Source organism: Lampetra fluviatilis, chromosome 14 (genome assembly GCF_964198595.1).
Source record: "Lampetra fluviatilis chromosome 14, kcLamFluv1.1, whole genome shotgun sequence".
NCBI lineage: Eukaryota > Metazoa > Chordata > Hyperoartia > Petromyzontiformes > Petromyzontidae > Lampetra > Lampetra fluviatilis.
In genome coordinates this window covers 7267775-7289968 of record NC_136288.1, presented here as the reverse complement: position 1 = coordinate 7289968, position 22194 = coordinate 7267775, and the positions used below count along the sequence as shown (strand labels likewise).

The 22194-nt window shown below is 46.0% G+C and overlaps 1 protein-coding gene across 2 annotated transcripts in view; it reads right to left on the bottom strand.

Moving 5' to 3' along the window:
* Window positions 1-22194, bottom strand: part of LOC144935843 (uncharacterized) — an 82116-nt gene that overhangs the window by 47317 nt on the left and 12605 nt on the right. Inside the window, exons 3-8 of one of the 2 annotated variants that reach the window (XM_078862651.1) lie at window positions 21087-21185; window positions 10767-10880; window positions 9835-9939; window positions 8826-8924; window positions 7477-7578; window positions 2505-2606 (exon numbers count right to left, since the gene is read on the bottom strand). In XM_078862651.1, the coding sequence (XP_078718777.1) occupies window positions 2505-2606; window positions 7477-7578; window positions 8826-8924; window positions 9835-9939; window positions 10767-10880; window positions 21087-21185 (621 nt within the window). The remainder of the gene's footprint in view (window positions 1-2504; window positions 2607-7476; window positions 7579-8825; window positions 8925-9834; window positions 9940-10766; window positions 10881-21086; window positions 21186-22194) is intronic. The other variant, XM_078862652.1, reaches the window with a different exon arrangement.

The following is a 22194-nucleotide window of genomic DNA, read 5'->3' as shown; positions in this document are numbered from 1 at the left end:
CAAATACTCTAAATACACGTTTCTAAATGTTGAGGGGAAAACCGGAGGACCCGGAGAAAAATCCACGCAACCACGGGGAGAGAGAGACACGGAAACTCCAAATATACAGGCGTTAGGGTCGGGATCGAACCCACGACCTCCTGCATACCAGACAAGGTAGTTAACATCTCGCCAACTAAACGGGTTCAGAAATTAATTATCATTGATATGGTTAACGCTTAAAGTGTTTTCTTCTGTCATGCTTGAGGAAAAGGTGGGCTTGCCCTGATGCCACTCGATGTGAAAGCGCCAGAGGAAACAGCCTCTGAGTGGACTCGTATTAATCACCCTGCAGTTGCCGCTGCAGCTTGCTGTTTGCTGTTGTACAACGAGATTCACCGGCATCGCTTTGCCACACTCTGTCTCCAGGTAGTCGAAGACACCACCTGACAACCAAGGTGCACCCTTGGATGTCAGTTGCTTTGCTGTTGAATGGGTGGTTTCTCACCGACTGGGAGAAGGCCAGGATTACACTATTATACTAATATATATACACACACACCGAGTGCATAGGAAGCTAAAGTAAATACGTGAAATCGTGCTGCCTTAATGCCATGTCGAATTAAATTGGCTTCAATGTAAATTGTTACTTTGGACCGACTTGTGCCTGAAAATTTGTACCTGCTCAAAAGGGTGTGGTGTAGTGCTCACATTCGTTGGTGGAAATGCCACATTCCTACAGTAGAGACCAGTCTCTTTATGGCAACTACTCTTAGCTTGCCACTACGTAACAATAACGACGTTAACAGTTTTCAACAACTCCCAATGGAGAATCTACAACCAGGAGTTTAAGTCACTCCTGATTGCACATGTTGATTGGAGGACATAATGCAGGTAAACGACATCAATGGGCATGGACAGGACACGTCACGCCTAGAAGGGCCGATGGCCGATGGTCAAGAATAATGACGGAGTGGCAGCCAAGGATTGGAACGCATCCGGGAGTCCGTCTGCTGCAGAGATGGAGCGCTGCTGCACTCTGGTCGTGTGTAGATGCGAGGCGTAGCGCTACGAACCCGGCGACCAGAGTTCAATTCCCGCTCACGGCCAACACCAGTGACAAATATCTGAACCAGTCCTGGGCCTCAACTATGTCGACTCGGCCTCAAATGAGTACCTGGTGCAGTGTGTAAACATCGCCACTGGGGAGACAAAGGCGGTCGGGCATGATGGTGGCCACTCAGCCCCTCGTGTGCCGTTTCGGCCTTTATAGGTGCTCGCTAATAGCACCTGCTCCAACGGCATATTAAGGCTATACGGGGGATCTTTGTCTTTGTTATCATCGCAGGTTCGTGAGAGATGGCAGTGGCTTGTAAAGCCCTTCATCCAGCAGTGGATTGACCATGGCTGGTAATGAATTATGGCTGCGACTGATATACTCCAAACATGTGCATATGTATTACACATCCTTGTGCAATACACATGCATTAATTTGACTGCTTACATACGTTGTATGTGTGTGTGTAATTAGCATCTTTTGTTTTGTGTGTTTTTTTTTTATATTCCCAAATTCAGCCAGCGTCTGGAAAGCGAGAGTACAAATTGTCCACTGTGCTTTGTTCTGCGCAAGTCCGTTAACAGTGGTGGGTTTACAGAAGCTGCCAGAAATGATGCAATGCCTACGAACATCGCAGCATGTGGAAAGTCACTGCTGGGGAGGAACACTCAGCAAGGAGAGATCTCCCCCCCCCCCGCGAGTCCCTGTGATGAGCACATACCTGTCAACCCCTTATCAGTGCCTACCTTATTACAGACCAATTCAGACCTTATTGGTCACCCCGTGGCCCTTATAAATCGCAACGTTCATCCAGCAAAGTCCCATCACAAGGGAGAAACACAAACAAATAGACAAAACAATTTGTTTTGCCCGTACTGAAACGGCTGTATGCCGTATGGACCTGAAAGACTCAATTTCCCTGTACAAGAATACGTTGTAAAGCGTATGGATTGACACGGTATGTGAGCACATCAACTCCGTTTTTGGATCATTCTTGTCCCACTAGAAATTAAGGGGGCGCAAAAAATTCCTCAGCCCTGGTCACCGTTGTCCCAAGGGGTCGCCATGCGAGCATTTGAAACAAACAACAAGAAGACAAAAAAAAAGCCGCTCCTCTCTCTTTACCGAACGGTCACGATCCACAGAAACAGATTCATTATAAGAAACTTCACAATCTCTTCTGTTACCCCGAAGTCGTTTTTTTTGGTGAGGTAGCCGAAGGGACCACAATGCAATGCGCCGCTTCTACCAAACTGCCAAGTTGTAACTCGCATGTGGACATTAAGGTGTGGATTTCAAATCGTCGTTTGGAGTTCACTCGGAAGATCGTCTCTTCAGGCCAATAAAACAATTGTCACATTGCAGCTATGGTTTATTTATTGACAGACTGGCCCCTGTGATAGTTAATGTGGAATTCCCACTTGCAGTGTGGAGGCAAATGCAAGTTGCGCTGTATTCGTGCGCGCACCTTGGTTCTTGCGAACACGTTCGATTTAAACTTTTCGATGAGAATGTCCACAACTGCCGTGTGGCCTCGCTCTGCCGCGATGTGCAGCGGAGACCTGTCGCACTGGGAGAACGGGAAGACAAATCACGTCTTGGCGTGGATTGAATCACACTCTCCAACATGTGCCTCTCCTCTAACGAATGCATTTAGCAGTACGGAAACCGACATGTAGTTGTTAAGCAAAATGCATGAGCATGTTTGTAAATAGTCCCATTTTCTCTGGTTTGGGTCTTCAAGATTTGGAAAACCCTTTGGCCGGTTTCCAACAAGGATTGAATCAAATTCCCTAATAGCAACACGACTTAAGACTAAAGTTTTGCTCATATTGGATCATCGTCACCCCACTGCATTCACGGACAGAGCAAATGCGTGGACACGTTCCACCTCATTGGGAATTTGGGAAAGCGTTAAAAACAGACTTCTCATTTGAGAATGCATGCACGTGCATGTGTGTGAGTGGAGAGCGGTCGTGTAGCGTTTAGCACGCGTCGCTACGAACTCGGCGACCCGAGTACGATTCCTGCTCACGACCAACACCAGTGACGATAATCTGAACCAGTCCTGAACCAGTCCTAGGTCGACTCAGCCTCAAATGAGTACCTGGTGTGGTGTGTAAAAACATTGCCACTGGGGAGACAAAGGCGGTCGGGCGTGGTGCTGGCTACCCACCCCCTCGTGTGCGTGCCGGCCTTCAGAGGTGCTCGCTAACAGCACTTGCCCCAACAGTCCGTTAAGGCTATACAGGGGATCTTTCTATGTGTCTTTGTGGTGAAGCCATGAAGCAATGGTCTGCTTGCTGTGGTCCAAAACCGAATTAAAAAAAATGCTTCTGAGCTCAGTGGGCCTTGCCAGCTGAAATAAGGTATGTCTGTCTGTCTATTGCTACAACCCCGTGGCACGGGTTTGATTCCCTTCCATGAAAAACAAGGGTAGCCTACCTTCGCGAGGTCAACTCAGCCTCAAATGGTTCGTGCAGCATGTAAATATCAACCCCGGGGAGACAGGAGTGGCTGGGTGCGGTGTGACTAGCCAGCCGTAATAGGAGCTTGCTAACACTGCTTGCCCCTAAGGTGCACATGGGCGGCAAACAGGGCATCCTTGTCTGGGGCCTGCTGTGCGTGGGTGCACCCAGTCAGAAGGGAACCTGAACGAATGCCAACTACCTTTGCAGGAACCGTTACCTTCACAAGCTAAACACACACTACGAGTACAGTCCAATGTCACATGTGTGACCGTCATGCGTCCGCCCTGACTCCATAGCCACCCACACCCAATGAGGATTGCAGCAGTCCACAAAGACAAAGATCCCCCGTGTAGCCTTAACAAACTGTTAGGGCGAGTGCCGTTAGCGAGCACCTATGAAGGCCGGCACGGTACACGAGGGGGTGGGTGGCCAGGTCCACGCCCGGCCGCCTTTGTCTCACCGCACCAGGTACTCATTTGAGACTGAGTCGACCTCGGGGAGGCCCAGGACCGGTTCAGATAATCGTCATCGGTGTGGGCCGTGAGCTGGAATCGAACCCGGATCGCCGGCTTCATAGCGCTACACCACCGCTACACCACATCAGCCCACACACTCGCAGCGCTACAGCTGGGCACCAGCGTTGGCAGAGTGCTCGACTCACGATCGGAAGAGGTCGTGACCTACAATGTCAGCACACCGGTTAACTTAGCCCACGTATCCCTTCTGCGACAAGACTTCGTTTTTTTTAACCTGTCAAAAACAAGAGTCGGGGGTGCGTCTTATTATCTAGTCGTCGAGTGCGTGTGTGGGGGTGGTTGTCATCTCAGTCAGTCGACCGGTGGCCTCCTGCCAGCGGGCGTTCGACACTTCACGTGGCCTCAAGGTGCACATGGCCTGGCACAAGCGTCGTGGTGATGTCACCGCTACTTAGTGGTGAATGGCGGTTGTTGTTTGGGTGGTTGTTGTAATGTTGTTGACTAGCGGGCAAACGTTTTGGGGTACGTCTTACTTTGTGGAGCGTGTTATGAAATGGGGAATACGGTACCACGCTTTCAGGAGTCGTAATCATCCTTAGAACGGATTGCACTCTGTCATAGGAATGTGGAATTTCCAATGCTGGTTCAGTACTGCCAATGAAATGAACAGCGACCCCATCGCCCGTATGAGTAAAGCCCTGCACATTAATTCCAAATTCCGAATGTTTGTAGCCTTTTATTGAAAGCGGTTAATAATTGTTTAGACAAATTGTTTTAATATGGTCACAACTATGATTTTATTGTTAAACTAAAAGCCCTACAATTCTGACAACTGCCCAAAGATACTGGTTGTAACTGCCAGCAAAACGTCGACACCGAATGTTCAGTGCTGTGGATTACTCTCCAAATCACCGGTGCGCTGAAGCAGTAATACATTAGTCACGTTTGTTCACGGGACAACTTCATTCATCGTCTGCGTTGGGTGGAGGAGGGCTTACGACGCGCGTTTTACTCACGCGATCTGAACCAAAAAATCAACCGCGAATCACATTGGGTCACGAAAGCCCCTGCGCCCGTGTCGAATCCAAAACCTTCTGCGGAGACGTTCTCTGTCCTCACCACTGCCACCCCTCACCCTCACCTCACCACCTACCCCGACTCCTCTACAACCCCGGCTCCCACTCTCCCCGTCCGCCTCCTCCACACCACCGCTCTCCCGTTCCCCCCTTGCTGTCACGCTGCTTTGCACGCACGTTTAATCCCCGGGCATCCGACCAAGCGCACAGTTTGTGTTGTTATTTTATTTTTGAAAAACAACTCACGTCTGGTTTTTGGACCGAGATACTGTACTGCTCTGGTCCCCCCCCTCCCCCCCTGCGTGCGTGCGCGAGTGTGCGTGCCAGTGGCACAAGTAGGGCCCACAGGTGGCGCATCGGCCAGGCATCTCAGTCAGCCGACCCGTGACCTCCATGCCGGCGGGCGTTCGACACTTCACGTGGCCTCGACGTGCACCTAGCCTGGCACAAGCGCCGTCGTGATGTCGTTGTTGTTGTTGGGGAGCGCTCGCGCAGTGATTGGCGCATCGCGCCGCGAACCCGGCGAATTGGATTCCTGCTCATAATCGAAAGCAGTGGCCTATATTTTGACTAGTCCTGGGCCTCCCCCTAGGTCGACTCAGCCATAAATGGGTATCTGGTGCGATGTGTAAACATCAGCGGTGGGGAGACAAAGGTGGCCAGGTGTCGTGTTAGCCACCCCATACCCTGGGGCACCGTACAGGCCTGACAGCACTTGCCTCAACAGTCTGGTCAAAGGCTACGTGGGCGAGATTTGTCTTTGCAGAAAAATAGCGGAGAGTGGTAACACAGCGTGCTACGAACCTGGAGACCTGAGTTGGATTCCCGCGCACAGATAACATCAACGGCGATTATCTGAACTGAACGTGAGCCGCGAGGTGGTAACATTGCCGAGGGTAAACTCGACAAATCGTCCATTTTGGTGTTTCAGCATTCGTGCCAATTTGTCGAGAGCCAAACGTAGTTGACCTTACAGACTTTTGCCAAGGGAATGTGAAATCCATGACCGGACAGGGATTAGTCCTGCCGCTCACTTGTTTGAGAGAGAAAGGCACTCTGACTTTTGTTGACTTCGCGTAAAGAACATTGAACGCATTTTGTATTTAATGACAGAAATACAGGTCGCTGGACCGTGCATATTGGCAACAATTTGTAATGTGAATATGCCCTGAGTCTCGTCTAGATTGGCTCAGCCCAAAACCAGTGAGAGCACAGCGTGTGAGTATTGTAACCTTTGGCGTCTTGCAAAATAGGTGCTCGCTAACAATACACGCCCTAATGATCTATAAGTGTTAATTGGGGCGGGGAGGTCTGTTGTATACTGCATGACGATAAAGCGATGAATTATTGCGTTTGAATTTAAACCTAATGAACGACAATTGGGAAATTCTGTGCTAATTTTAGACTAAGGTCACCCAGAGGGGGCCCTCAGAGTGGCCTCTTCGTGGCTAAGTGGACCAATGGGATGCTCTCACTGAGAACACACGGTGAAGTGGAATAATATCCCGTGCAATGAGCCAAACTCTCTACAATAGCTTAAACATGCGCATGTTAGATAAAGATGCAGCCATGAAATAATTTGCCAACGCCACTGTCGGTAGAAGGACCTCTACTAGAGGGAGTTCTATAGAGCCTCTCTTGGAGAGTACTTTGGCCTACTCTTCCACACTGGCCAGACGTCTTGGAAGAGGTGTGAGTGCCCCACACTTGTCTCCACCACACACGTGGCCTGGCATTGACTGTGATGCACCCAATTACACTGCTGGGCGGGCAGGCGGTGGGGTGTAAGAAACTCGCACCAATCTTTCAACTGTCACGCCGGGGGAGATGGAACTTTATTGTAACCTCTGGATCACAAATCCAGTCTGCTGACCATGACACCACGGCAGCAGGTGCCACGCATTTCAGAATGGACATACATGCTTTTTTTTACTTTCATATATAATCAAGAGGTTATTAATCAATCCTCAAAAAACAATATTGACTGAAATGTCCATATTTTTTGTTCGTGGGGTGCCGCGGTAGCGAGATGTTAACTACCTCGCCTGGTATACAGGAGGGCATGGGTTTGATCCCGACCATGAAGCCTGTATATTTCGAGTTTTGTACGTCTCTCTCCCTGTGGTCACGTCGATTTTTCTCCAGGTCCTCCAGTTTTCACCTCCACATTTAGAAAGGTGTGTTTAGAGTATTTGGCTGCCATAAATGTAAACATGATAAGCTACTTCATTGAGCTATCATTTGTGGCCAGTTCGCTTATGAAAAAGAGCTATATAACTCAGTTTTGTCGAAAACACATTGAAAAAATTAGAAAATGGCATTTGTCCAAAGTTGGTGTAAGTTGTAGTTCAAATTATACGTTTTATGTGGGCCAATGTTTTGTGCTGGCAAACTCCGATGAAGTGTAGATGGATTACCTTGTCCACAATGTTGGGGTTGGCTTTAACTTGGTGGAAGAACTTGAGCAAGACCTCATCGCCTTCCCCGGCGGCTATGTGCAAAGGAGTCTGGCCTTCACCCTACAGACCGCACGTTACAATAAACAACGAGGTTGAATATCAGAATTTTTATTTAGACTGGAAGAATCCGATCAGTCATTAAGCTCTTTTTGCACATATGCTCAGTAGAATATATTTACAAGGTAAAGGTGCAGCCCTGCAATGCCTTGCTTGCACCACTGCTGATGGACGAATCTCCACTAGCGGGAGCTCCGGAGAGCCCCTCCAGGATATTTTGGCTTCCTCTTCCACGCTGGAAGAGGGAGGAGTGCCCACACTTTACCTCACCAAAAGCGACCTACTGGTCGACAAACTGCGGCGAACCTATTTACACTGCTAAGTGAGTAGAGGTGGGGGAATTTAAGAAAAGTTCCCAGTGTGTAAACTGCCACTCCGGGAGATCAAACCGGCGGCCTTTGGATTGCAGGTGCTGACTGCTGCACCATGGCAACAACCCCAATGTTTTTCGTGCCGAAAATTGAACGTGTTTATTTCCAAAGCTCGCGTAGTTGTGGAAATGGCATGGAAAGTAAAGCGAGAAATAAATATGCGGAGACGTCGCTGATTTGTAACAACCTTGGCTCGTGTATAATTTAACCTTATAAGAGAATCATACTGACTGATGGACACAGTGCCTCGGCGGAGTATTACTGGCTGAAATACATTCACTGAGATTGGTGGGAGACTTGTAGAGGCCTTGCGATGCAGTGTTGCCTCCCCTATAATTTATCATTTTTAATTGCGTGGGGTATCTGTAATTGGATCGCCACTGCGTATCGACGGTGGAGTGAGCGGACGTCCACCCGAGGCGGAGTGATGAAATGAGCCCATGTGGTGATGCTCCTTGGAATGCTGCATCGCGGCACCGTGAGGAACGGTGACGGATTGGGAAGACATTCATTCAGCAGTGGATCGATCATGGCTGATGACAATGACGGCGGCATCTTAACAAGAGCGCGCACTTTTGCACATCTTTAGTCGACAAGATTTTAGCACATGGAGGGGCATATGTCCTCAAATGTGTCAAGCAGCAGCTCATGACTGTGGCTGTCTGATGTCTTATGAAGAAGGCCCATCGCTCGATGTAGAGACTCGTTCCAGCCACAATAATTAATATTTCCACACCTGGTTCACAATCATTTGACCATGGGGCTGTTCTTATCTTTGTTTGAATATTTTTTAAAATATATATTGCTGTGTATCATAACTGTGAGTTGGGGAGGAAACCCTAATCATTATGTAATATAAATTATGTGCCAATGACCTACATTCTGAACATCTATGTTGGCTCCAGATTCTATAAGGAGTCTTGCCAGTTCCAGATCCTTTTTCTTGGAAGCCAAATGCAAAGCAGTGTCCCCATTGTCCTGCCAACAAAGAAAAGAAGGTACAAGCACTGATGTAAATACTTAATAATACCTCGACACACGAATATATATAAGCCGCGGCCCTCACCAGGACAAGCGGACTGAGAAACGAAAGAAACAAACAAATATATAACGGTAAAGGTGCAACCCTGCAAATTTATCAGCAGGCCACCATAGACGACCTGCCCATGTTAACTGTGGTGAATTACATTTTGTATATAAAAAATACTTTAAAACATGTTTTTAATTTTACCAGGTAAGGCCCACTGAGCTATATGAACCTTATGGCGGGAGCCCGGGGTACCATAGTGCCCTGGCTCTCGCTATAATGCCCGTGATGCAGCCATTTTTTGTCTGTTGATGAGTCGGCGATACGGCAATCGACTCGTCTCGACGAGCTGTACACGATGCACTATTCAAAGTTGAAATTTTCGATAACGGATTTTTTTATGCTGATGTTTGGCGTTTCGACATCGTGGAGTAGCACTGATGTCGGATTGATTGGTACCCCAGTCGCGGAGTGAAGTACACCCCTGGGAAAAATAGTGTCCCAGAAATACAATATTTAATTGCCTCGGCCATTTTGTATTATTTGGTACCCCGGGGTACTGCTATAAGGATCTTTAGCTCTTTTTTAGAAGCGACCTGGCCACAAACGATAACCCAACGAAGTGCCTTATCATGTGGAAATGTATTGCAGCCAAATAATCGAAACGCATGTTGATTCTAAACGTTGCAGGAAAAACCGGAGGACCCGAAGAAAAATCCACGCGACCACGGGGAGAATACTCAAACTCCAAAAATAAACATGCATCATCAGGGTCGAGATCGAACCCACGACTTCCTGTATACCAGGATACCAGGCCATCGTGGCGCCTCCGTTCTTCTGGGGTGCGGTGGCGGCAATTACCGTCCTGTGAGCGTGGAGCTGCTGCTCGGCCCCCGTCGAGAGGAGCTCCCTGCACACGGCCACGTTGCCGGCCTCGATCGCGGGTAACAGAGCGATCGAGCCTTCCTGCGGAAACACACACATGGGGTGCCTCGTGACGAGCGTGCCGTCTGCCGTCGTTGCCGCCGTATCCATACGCGCCGAGCTAGGAATCAAAGCACCGATGTGGTGAGATGTTAACTACCTCGCCTGGTGTGAGCAGGAGGTCATTGGGTTTGATCTCGACCCTGACGCGTGTTGTATATTTGGAGTGTGCGGGTCTCACTTCCCGTCGTTGAGTGGGTTTTTTTTTCCGGGTCCTCAGGTTTTTGCCTCTATATTTAGCAACATGCATTCGGAGTATTTGGCTGTAAAATTTACATTTAATAAACTACTTCATTGAGCTTTCATTTGTGGCCAGGTGGCTTCTGAAAAAGAGCTATATAGCTCAGTGGGCCTTACCTGGTAAAATAATTGGTGTCGGTTTAGTTTAGAAGCAGACGCTTTGTACAAAGCACCTATGAAGACCGGCAAGGCACACGAGGAGGTCGGTAGCCAACACCACGCCCGGTCACCTTTGTCTCTCCACTTACGAGAGGCCCAATGACATCAGTTATGAGCGGGAATCAACTTCGGGGTGCTGGGTTCATAGCGCAGTGCACGAATCATAGCACTACAGCTCCCCAATACCGCCATGAAGTGATGGAACGCAACTCATCTGAGAGGACCACCTCCGAGGAGGAGATGGAGTGATGAAATAATCTCGTGTGTAGGTGCAAGGTGCACTATTTCATTGCAGGATCGTGAGAGATGGCAGCAGTTTGAGGATGCCTTCATCCAGCAGTGAATTTATCCTGGCTGAGAATTATGATGACGATGATGACATCTACACGCTGTGTTAAGTTTCTTTGTACCTTGTCTGGAACGAAGCGGGCATCCTTGCTGGACGCTTTCAGCAGAAGCAGCACCGTGCTCAGGGCACCGGTCGGACGTGCGGCTGCTACGTGCAGTGGCAGCTGCTCCTTCGGCTGAGGCAGTAGAAGAAGCACGCAGAGAAGAGGCCACATTCATGAGCACATGCCTATCACCATCAGAATCATAATATAACACATTATGCATTTAGTAGGCACCGTTACCGGAGTCTGTTTCCTCCCCCCCGCTCCAACCCTCACGCCCACCCCCCGAGTTTACTTTAGAGTAGATTTCAAGAATCTCATGTTTTTTTTTATTGTTAAGCCTTTATAGATGTAATATTGTTGATATTATTACTGTATTATTACGTCACTATATAGGCTGAATTTATTATACGTATGTAAGTATTCAACCGACAAGAGAAAAATGGAATTTCATCACTGGCACGTAGCCACCCATTGCAATGAGCACCACCAAATTATGATTAGAGATTTCACCGAATTATACTTTATGAGCAAACGTATTTAAATATGCTGAATCATATAAGCAGGGGAAACATCTATACAGTACATATTGTGCATACAATTAAAATTCAACATCTGTCAATAACACTGCGATCCTGAAAGAAACAAACAAATATAACTGTTAATGTTTCCAGATTGAGGTCAGAGAGACAGAGTTGGTCATTTGAGTCGGAGGCTACACTCAACAACATGGGGCCTGGTGAGAAATTCATATAAAAACAATTCTGATGACTAGTTTTTAAATACACATGGTGGCCCAAAAGTCAGGGTACATAGGGTTATTATATTTACTTTAATGAATCACACAGGGTAATTTAATTTATTTTTACAAATGCTCAAACTTACTCCCATTAACATTAATGCACGAGTGAATTCTCTTTTCAAATGAATTCAGGAATTTTTGTTCCGTTTTCATTATTTTTCAGTAGGAGCCCCGGTACAGAGCACAAACCGCGACATATGATTCGGGGGGGGGGGGGGGGTATACAGAAACTCCGCGCATTGTCACTTTAACCACTCACTGTCACTTTAACCACTCATTGTCACTTTAACCACTCACTGTCACTTTAACCACTCATTGTCACTTTAACCACTCACTGTCACTTTAACCACTCATTGTCACTTTAACCACTCACTGTCACTTTAACCACTCACTGTCACTTTAACCACTCATTGTCACTTTAACCACTCACTGTCACTTTAACCACTCACTGTCACTTTAACCACTCATTGTCACTTTAATCGCTCACTGTCACTTTAATGACTCATTGTCACTTTAACCACTCACTGTCACTTTAACGACTCATTGTCACTTTAACCACTCACTGTCACTTTAACCACTCATTGTTACTTTAACCACTCACTGTCACGTTAACCACTCACTGTCACTTTAACCACTCACTGTCACTTTAACCACTCACTGTCACTTTAACCACTCACTGTCACTTTAACCACTCATTGTCACTTTAACCACTCATTGTCACTTTAACCACTCATTGTCACTTTAACCACTCACTGTCACTTTAACCACTCACTGTCACTTTAACCACTCATTGTCACTTTAACCACTCATTGTCACTTTAACCACTCACTGTCACTTTAACCACTCACTATCACTTTAACTACTCACTGTCACTTTAACTAATCATTATCGTCACTTTCATCACCGTTTATTTCACGCGTCGTCATCTATAGCCATGCGCTGCCATCCTTCTCATCAACTCATCTCTTCACACTCTTCTGCTGTACAAACAGTTAATTATTTTGTTCAGCGCCTTATTCGAGGCGCTGTATAACATGAAATATTTCGGCAACATCGGCTGAGTGATACGCGCGCGAAACGTAACCGGCATAACTCACCGGCGTTAAGTCTCGCACTTCATAGGGCGCGTTTCTGTCCACCAAGTCAAACTTGTCTTACCCATGGTTTGTATTCCTAATCGGCCTTCAAAGTAATGTTGGGCGGTCTGCGTTGTGTAGTCCCTATCCACGTACACGTGGCGCTGATTTGTGTTATGATCACTGTTTCATTGCTTTATTTTGGTGATTTCGAAAAGTTTACTGGTTTGGCCATGTTTGTTTGTTGTAGTACGGAGTAAGACTGATGGCCTTAATCTAAGTTGTCTTGTGATTGTTGTTGTTTGACTTGCATCCCACTGGGATTTTTGCACAGCGTTGGTGTACGGTGTTTTTTCTGCAATATTTTGCTGTCTTTTCTTGGATTTTCTGTTTGCACTTAGTCACATATTCACTCTAAGATACTTTCTTGTTCATGTTTTTGTGTGTTGCTGTTGCACCCGATTCAAGAGCCGAATGACTCACATGACTATTCCTAATAAATAAACTTGAACTTGCTATGCACGCATCATGCGTGTTAAGAGTTAAGCACGCGCTCTTCCTTCCGATATTAGGAAGCGACTGGAGCTGATAACTTTTAGGTCATCTACATTGAAATATCATTCCTTTCCAACTACTTTTTTGTTTTAAGTTTGTTGTATCATGGACGTCGGTAGCAGGTATGCACGCGTGTGCTATGCAGCATCGCATTACGAACCTTACACATGCACACACTGAAGACACCCACGCACACGCGATCACAATGGGAGATTCGTTTGCGCCAGCGAACGACGTGGAGAGAGGCTGGATGGAGGATGCATGAAGCTCACTCCGAGGGTCACGTGACCGCAATCTTTGTTTATCCTTTGCGGTTGCCGTGGAGACTGCACACTCATTGTAGATTAAAAGAGTGTGATGGAACAAAACTAAAATGGACCAAACTGAAAGTGTGCAAAGCCATGAACATTAGTGGGTCAGTTAACACAGGGTCTTGTTTATTGCATTGAGGTATAACTGTACGGCGACTATCGTCCTTTATATGGCCCTATTACTGGTAGGAACCACCTGGTTCCACCAGCCCACAGGGGATTATTGTGTCCGTCCGTCTGTCGTGCATCCAAAAATGAGAGGGGTGGGGCTGGGTGGAGAGGGTGGGGCTGGGTGGGGGGCGGGAGGGGTGGAGCTGGGTGGGGAGGGGCTGGTCACCCCGTGGTGCCCTTATAAAACTCAACGTTTAACCTACTCACGCCGGCTTGTCCCGCCCTCACAGTCGGCCATATTTCCGGAATACACCACGCCGCCGTTGACCCTGGCCATTGACCGAGCAACCCAATGTTCCTACCAGCTCCCTCCGCAGGAATGTGTTTTTATTCCCGCAGCTTGACACGGATAAGAGGATTGGCCCGGAGCTCATGGAACATCCATCCTATTATTCAATGACAAAGGTCCCCCTCATAGCCTTCACAGACTGTTGGGCCAAGTGCTGTTAGTGAGCACCTAAAAAGGCCGGCACGACACACTAGGGAGTGAGTGGGTAGCCCCACGCCCGGCCGCCTTTGTCTCCCCAGTGACAATGTTTACACATTGCACAAGGTACTGAATTGAGACTGAGTCGACCTCGGGGAGGGAGGCCCAGGACCAATTTAAATAAACATCACGGATGTCAGCCGCGAGCGGGAATTAAACTCGTGTCTCCAGGTTCGTAGCGCAGCGCGCTAACCGCTCCCCACATTGTTTTATCCACATCTTATACCACAGACAATCGTGCAGAAAACAGGATTAATTTACAAGGATATACGCAAATACTATGACCCATTAATACCACTCCCCCCCTACCGCCCACATCGCTACGGATAAGAGACGTTTCACTGCAGTATTTTAGATGACAACAAATGTTTAGCAAATATTCTAAGGTTTTTTCGGTAAAGTCACGTAGGTAAAAAAACATTAGAAAGTAAAATAAAATAAAAAATAAAAATAAAAAATCACGACGTTTCGGAGGCAACACAAGCTTCCGTCTTCAGGTGGTACCGTCACAGCCACGACAGCTGTATCAAGTAAATGAGAGATTGCAGTAGCTACCACTCCGTTTATATAATGGTTGGAGAAGATCGTGGTGCAAGGGGCGCATACTTATTATTAATATGGTAAGGTGAGGCTTAAGACTAAGAATAGACTGCATAACAAAGGCTGAGCCTTTGTTGTGGAGAGGTGCGGTTTGTGACTCAACCTGTGGCACGGATACCACCACTTAACGTGGTAAAACTGTAATAGTTGTCTGTCAAATAAGATTGGCAAATAAGTGCAGTTAAATCTTTTTTGCATGGTTAATCACATCTTTCCAATGATTACTCAGTTTGTAACCGTCATCACGGTTGAAATTATGTCTGTGTTTGAATATTTGTATGGCTTCGTGTACAAACCTTTGATGGTAGCCAGGAGGTTTGCAGAGAACCTTGGTCTCGGAAAATACAATTTCATGAGAGCCCACCGAGTTGTAGCAATGATCGGCAACGGCCGAAGAATCAGTTCTGCCGTGTTTCAGATCTGACTTGTGCTCGCGGACACGATCAGAAACATGACGTTTCGTTTCTCCAATGTAGCAATCACCACAAATGCAACTCAATTTGTAGACTCCAGGATACTGTAAGTCAGGAACGACATCCTTCACAGATGGAATCAAATCACGGATTTTATGCACTGTACTGAATCGGACTTGGATCTTATGTTTGTTTAGATTTTTGGAGATCTTTTTGGTCACACCTGCTATGTATGGCAACGTGATAGTTTTGGTTGGAGTTTCATGTGGCTGTTGTTTAGCAACATTAATAATCCAGGCACTTTACAGGCATAATTGGTGGATGAAGCAGATTTCATCACGCGTTGAGACAAACTGCAGGTAGACAAGAGGGTGGACAGTATACCACAGTAACAGCAAGTAGGTTGTTGAAGATCTCCATTGTTTGTCGAGTGGTATCCCCCAGCCCCTGGATGCACTTTCTCTGAGCCGTTTGGTTTCCGTCCAAATGCAAATTATTCGTGAGGGAAATGGCCAAATGTGTTCGTGCAGGACTCTCCCGCAATAGTCTTGAGACTCAGTGAGGTGCTTCTCAACAAAGCCAACGGTCACGACTCTGCGTTAGTTCCAAGGAAGATACCTCGCCAAACATCTCAAACGTACAAATTACAGGAAACCAAATTGTGATTGAAAGATATATTAACTGCCCCTAAGTAGCGTATATAGTTTCCCATTTGTTCTTACAAAACAACACAATGAGTTTCAACTGTTTTCTCTTAATTTGGTTAAATGAAGTGTCATTAAATTAACTCAAAAGGGCTGCATCCAATATAATAGATTAACTGTTGATACGATAATAGCACGTGAAAATTGGTTAATTCAATCTTGCATCTCTGGAGTTAGAGTGATTTTCTCACAATTGGACCTTTTTCACGTTTTTTTTTCTATCCTAATGATATTCCACTCTCTCTCACTAAGAGAGCATACATCTCAATATAACACCTATTAAAATCATGCGACAGGATGGAGACAATTGCATTCACAGGTTGTGCAGCTCAGGAAGATGTGAAATTATTTGAATATTCGATCAAATATTTTTCGTCAAACACCTGACACGTCATCCATCGTCCACTGTTGTATTAAGGCCTCCCTCAACGCTGTGACCATCTGTCACAGTTCTGAGATGCAACAATCCATCCGGCTTTTGGACATAATGCAATGTTATCGCTCCATCTACAGAGTGGACGTGCGCTTTGGCTACAACTCCATAATTAAACTAAACTAGTTACGAAACGTTTTAATTTAACAGGTACGACCCACTGGGCAAGACAGCTCTTTTGCAGAAGCGACCTGGCCACAAATGATCGCTCAATCAAGTGGCTTATCACGTGGACATTCATAGCAGCCAAACACTCTCAACGCGCGTTTCTAAATGTCGAGGGACAAATCGGTGGACTTAGGGCAAAATCCACGCGACCACGGGGAGAACAAGCAAACTCCAAATATACAGCAGGCGTCAAGGTCGGGATCAAACACACGACTTCCTGCACGGTACACAGTGGCACCCCTTCGCCTCGACCATCCAAAGTCGTCCCTTCTAGCGACGTGTACTACCAAAGCCCACTCGCTTCTCTCAACATTCCGTGTGGGGCCTTTAACTCGCATAAGTCACGCAATCCACGCGTCCTTTTCCCTCTCTGTCAGCGTAATTCCAAGCAGGAATATTACATTGTATTATTATTATTGTTGTTGCTAAAGATGGTTAAGCGCCGTCAAAGGAGATTGGCCACTACCACTTACATAAACAAGTAGATTCTAACGCTCTATTTTTTATCGATTTATCGTCATCGTTGGAGTAAACCGTTGTTGTGATACCGCATTGACAATAGTGCCACAAGCCACACTCATCAACGACACTGCCCCAAATGGAAAACAATGATATTCGTCATAACATTTAACAGGCGACGTTTTGGGCCATTGGTAGAGAGATGCTCTCGCTTCACAACACGTAGATGCTCTCTCTCTCTGTTATGAAAAAGTGTTCCTTCAACAATAGACAACGGCTTTTGCCCAAAACGTCGCCTATCAGATACTCTGTTTCCTTTCAGGGCCGTGTTGTTGACGGATGCGTTTAGTTTCCATCGCGAGCCCGCAGCGCGAGCAGCAGAAATTCTCCCCAACCGCTGGCGCTATTGATTTGAATATAATCACAGCTGCGAATTCACGAGGTGCGTATTATCACCATCAACATCACCAAAATACACGTATCATCATCACCATCATCACCACCATAACAAACGTATCATCACCAAAATAAACGTATCATCACCATCATCACCATTATATACGTATCATCACCATCACCAAAATAAACGTATCATCATCACCAAACTAAACGTATCATCATCACCACCAAAATAAACGTATCATCATCACCAAAATTAACGTATCATCACCATGACCAAAATAAACGTATCGTCACCATCACCATAATAAACGTATCATCACCATCACCAAAATAAACGTATCATCACCATAATAAACGTATCATCACCATCATCACCACCATCACCATAATAAACGTATCATCACCATCATCAAAATAAACGCCCTTTGGAACGCAGCGCGGCGAGATGCCCGCCGTGCCGGTGTCACGGCAGGACAAGCCGGAGAGAGAGAGGGGAGAGAGAGGACAGGGGAGAGAGGCTTCCACTTCGCTGTGACGGACCCGTGCACACTCGCGGTTTCCACTCTGTCAAGGTCTCTCCAAAGACGTTTCTCCGGCCGCATGTACGACCGCTCGACATGCACATTGCAGCAAAGCGGTGGTGTATTGCGAGCCACTTGACTCACAGCGTCGTAAGACAGCGGCGTAAATCGATAGGAGCTCGCACGCTCATTGAACACGGGCTGGATTTCTGAAATGCTTTGGATGCTTCCTCAGCAGCAGATGAATAGTTGTATTATTCACCACTAATGTAATGAACGACGGTGGAAATCTGCAGCACGGTGCTACATTTCACGCAGACACGGTTATTATTATAATAATAATAAGATTCGCACTGGGAGGTAGGGGTGGGTACCGAGGCGATGTGTCGTAATATACGCACACATCTAAAAAAATAAAACGTTTTAAAGTCGCATTCGATTTGATCATGGTAAGTAAGAAAACGCTTAAAAACATGACGATGTCATTGAGTGAAGACACTGAATGGTAAAACGTAGTGAGGTTTAAGTGGTGGGGGGAAAAAGTCAGTGAATCTCTTGTAGACGTATACAGTCTTGCACAAATAAAATGTCCGTTGATAAAATAAGCGGTGTGGGATGTGCACGTATTAATATGCATTCACGAAACAAATGTCCGTACAAAGATTGACCAGAGAACGACTAAATCATGCTCTTTGGGTCTTTCGGTAATGTCACGTAGATAGACAAATAATAAAATAAAATCACGACGTTTCGATCGCAACACAAGCAATCGTCTTCAGGTGAAAAAATACAACAGGTGGACTGCTGAGGCATGAAGAAATGCAGCGAGAGAGCTACTGCAGCCAAAGGTTATATTCGTTTGAGATGGGTACAATTCATGTTTTCCTGCCTCAGCAGTCCGCCTGCTGTACCTTTTCACCTGAAGACGACTGTCTTCTTGGTTATTTCGGTAAAGTCACGTAGAAGGGAATTAATAAAATAATAAAAAATAAAACATAATAAAACAATTCTCACGACGTTTCGGCCACAACACAAGCAGCCGTCCTCAGGTGAAAACCAGGTCTGTCGAGGCGACAGCGTCTGAATTGAAAAATTGAAGACGACTGCTTGTGTTGCGATCGAAACGTCGTGATTTTATATTATTATTTTTTTACCTACGTGACTTCACCGAAAGACCCAAAGAGTATGAATTCCTGCAGTCACGAAAGCTTTAAGTCAAGACTAAATTTATGATTAGAAGCACATTTAATTATTGGGATGTATGGTCAATTTTGTTATCGAGCAATTCGAATGGGAGGGGGGGGGGGGTAAGTCGAGGCTCGAAGAAAGTGGCACCGTTAAGCCAGCCACCTACTTGCTGCGCTGCCCCATCTAACCACCCCCGCCGCTTCCTGACGAAGGGCTTCCACGTCCTTTGCATGGCCCATTCACGTTAGCTCCACTGCTACACATCATGGGCGTGTAATAAACAGCCTGCGTGGCCTTAAATTGGGCTGGAGATAGATAGCAAAGGAAAAAAATAACAATTGTTTAATCTCGAAAAAGTGAGGTGATGGTAATATGATTACGCACCGAAGCTTGGTCGTGCACGACGAAGCACTTTGTAATATTTGGCCAAAACACCTTATCCAGGTCTTCTGCAAATCTGAATTGGAAGCTGAGTAGGAATGAAATATCTATTTCAATAAACTGGCACATGTATTGCTCTATCTCCGTCTGTCTCCCTCTCCTTGTCTCCCCCTGTCTCCCCAATTCCCTGTCATTCTTTCCCTTTCTGACTTTGTCTCTTTCTCTCCCCCCCCCCCTGTCTCTTTGTTTCTGTCTCCCTGTCTCTCCCAAGTAACCTTCCATGTTTACTGCGTCTGTGTGTCTCCGCCTTCCTCTCTCTCTCTCTTCTGTCTCTCTGTTGCTCTTTCATTCTCTTTGTCTCTGAATTTCTATTGTACATCTGTCTCTCCGAGTCTTTGTCTCTCTGTTTCTGTCTCCATCTTTCTGTTGTGATCTCGTGAGTGGTGAGGCTGCCCTCAGAATACCTTCAGCTGCCAGCTGAGCTTCTGAGCAAGGATTGGAAATGCAGTAAATACACAGTATTAGCAGTATCACTGTCTGTATATCAGCATCAAAGTGCATTACTTGACTTCTATAATGAAAGCATTACAAATACATACATACTATACATTTATCATGTTCCAGAAAATCTGTTCTAGTTGCTCTTCACAAGCAATACTGGACATACACATACAGTGTGTACTTTATGCTTCCATAATCTAATTTATTGTGACTCCCTCATTACAGATTAGTAGGTGCACCAATTGGCTGTGTGGGGAAAGTGTCCAGTGTGCAATTAAATTGTTCAATGTAATGTACCTCTCTGTCTCTCCGATGAACAATTTATTTATCAATTAAGAGCTGATCTGATGTGGAAATTGCCAGGAATTAATACTATACGGTGGGCCTACCAACCGCACAGTTTTTTTTAACACTTAGGCTTTGGCGACCAATATTGTCCATAATAGAGTTTTTTTTGTTGGGTTAGATCGCGTCAATATAAATGTGTTGTTAAAACTTCCACCACCCGACACAGCCAACTAGTAAGGTTTGTCGCGTAAATAAAACATGCCAATTAGTTACTAGATCAGCGCACCGGTGTGTTGGACATTAAACCCACAACATTTACAATTTTAGTATGATGTTTCGCCGGTAATTACAACCAACATCATCAGGCGACAGCCAAAATTGTGGAGAAATCCTCCTCCTGTTTCGGTCTTCAATGGAGGGGGTAAATGTGGTGTCATCACTCGTGAGCCAATCATGGGTTTGACAGCATCAGTGACCTCCGTTTTGTTTCCACACATACATAAATAAACTAATCAACGATGACCCGTCAGCATCTTGCTTTTCCAGACCAATGTTATCCCACAACATGCGTTTAAGTAAGCAAACTCTGGACCCATTTCATTGGTTTTGTTAATTCAAACCCAACTGCTAATGAGGCCCAGAAGGTCCAAACGAATCGAGAGTTTATTTGTTTTTATATGCTAAAACAAATAATATTGGTCTGCAAATCAAAGTATGTTTTTGTTGATACGTGGAGACAAAACGGCGCTCTGGTTATCTGCGTTCTCACCAACAATGCCCCTCGACGGCTGCATAATGAGTTTGTGTGCGACTGCGAAAAGAAAACATTGAGGTCGTGAGGGAAAACGTGATTATAATTTAAATAGAAATATTCTCACCCCTCCGGGAATGTTTGGGTCAGCTTTTCTCGTGAGAAGAAGTTTCACCAATTCTTCCTTGGAGTGAAAAGCGGCAATATGAAGGGCCGTGCGGCCGTCCTAAAGAAACACAAACACGAGTGTCACATTACATCGCTTGATCATTGTGAAATTACTCATTCGTTAGGACACACACGCGCACGCCGAATATTTGTATCTGTTCACCAATGTGCAGCTCACAGATGCGTGCCTTGAGGCAACAACAAAACAAAAAAACATTTGTTCGAATTTTATCTCTCGAAGAAAAACAACAGCGCGCCATGTCGGGGAGTGGCCCTGCAGGAAGATGATGTGACGCAACTATTGCTGAACTCACATCCAAAAACCTCGCCTGCCCAGCATTAGATACCACTCCTTCATGCCCAACAGCAATTAGCGTGAGATATACCTGCGTTTATGAACGTCAGAGCTCAGCGTTGAGCAAAGTTGACGAGAAACACTGCACGTGATGGTTTTGTTTGTGCGCTTATTAGTGGCTGGGCTGAGACCATCAATCTCACCGCATTTGAGAAGCGAATGTGGTCACGAGTGGCTGCCCTGGTTCAAACCCAGGATCTCAGCTGTGCTGCCTAAGAGCTCCTGCTGACAAAGACGTTAGTAGTCCCAGACCATCTCCCACGGGATAAAGATTAAGATTGTATATCTTTCAGCAGGAAGGGCCAAATTAGCTGTTACAGTAAAACCTTGGATTGCGAGTAACTTGGTCTGCGAGTGTTTTCAAGACGAGCAAAATTTTAAAATAAATATTAATTTGATAAACGAGCGAGGTCTTGCAATACGCTTTGTCTGCCGAGCGTCACGTGATCACAACTGATATACGAGTGCTTTGGATTACAAGCACGTTTCCGGAACGAATTATGCTCGCAATCCAAGGTTTTACTGTAGTTTATATTTCAGTGGCCTCGGCGATGTTATATACTGAGTTGTGTTCATATAAGGTGTAATATTATTTATCCAGTGAATCTGCAGACCAAACACAAACATGAAGTTGTGCCAGAGTGTTTTTGCGTGGAATGAGGAATGGAGGAGTGGTAGTTTGTGCAAGTGGTCCTGAACGTGTGGGTGGCAA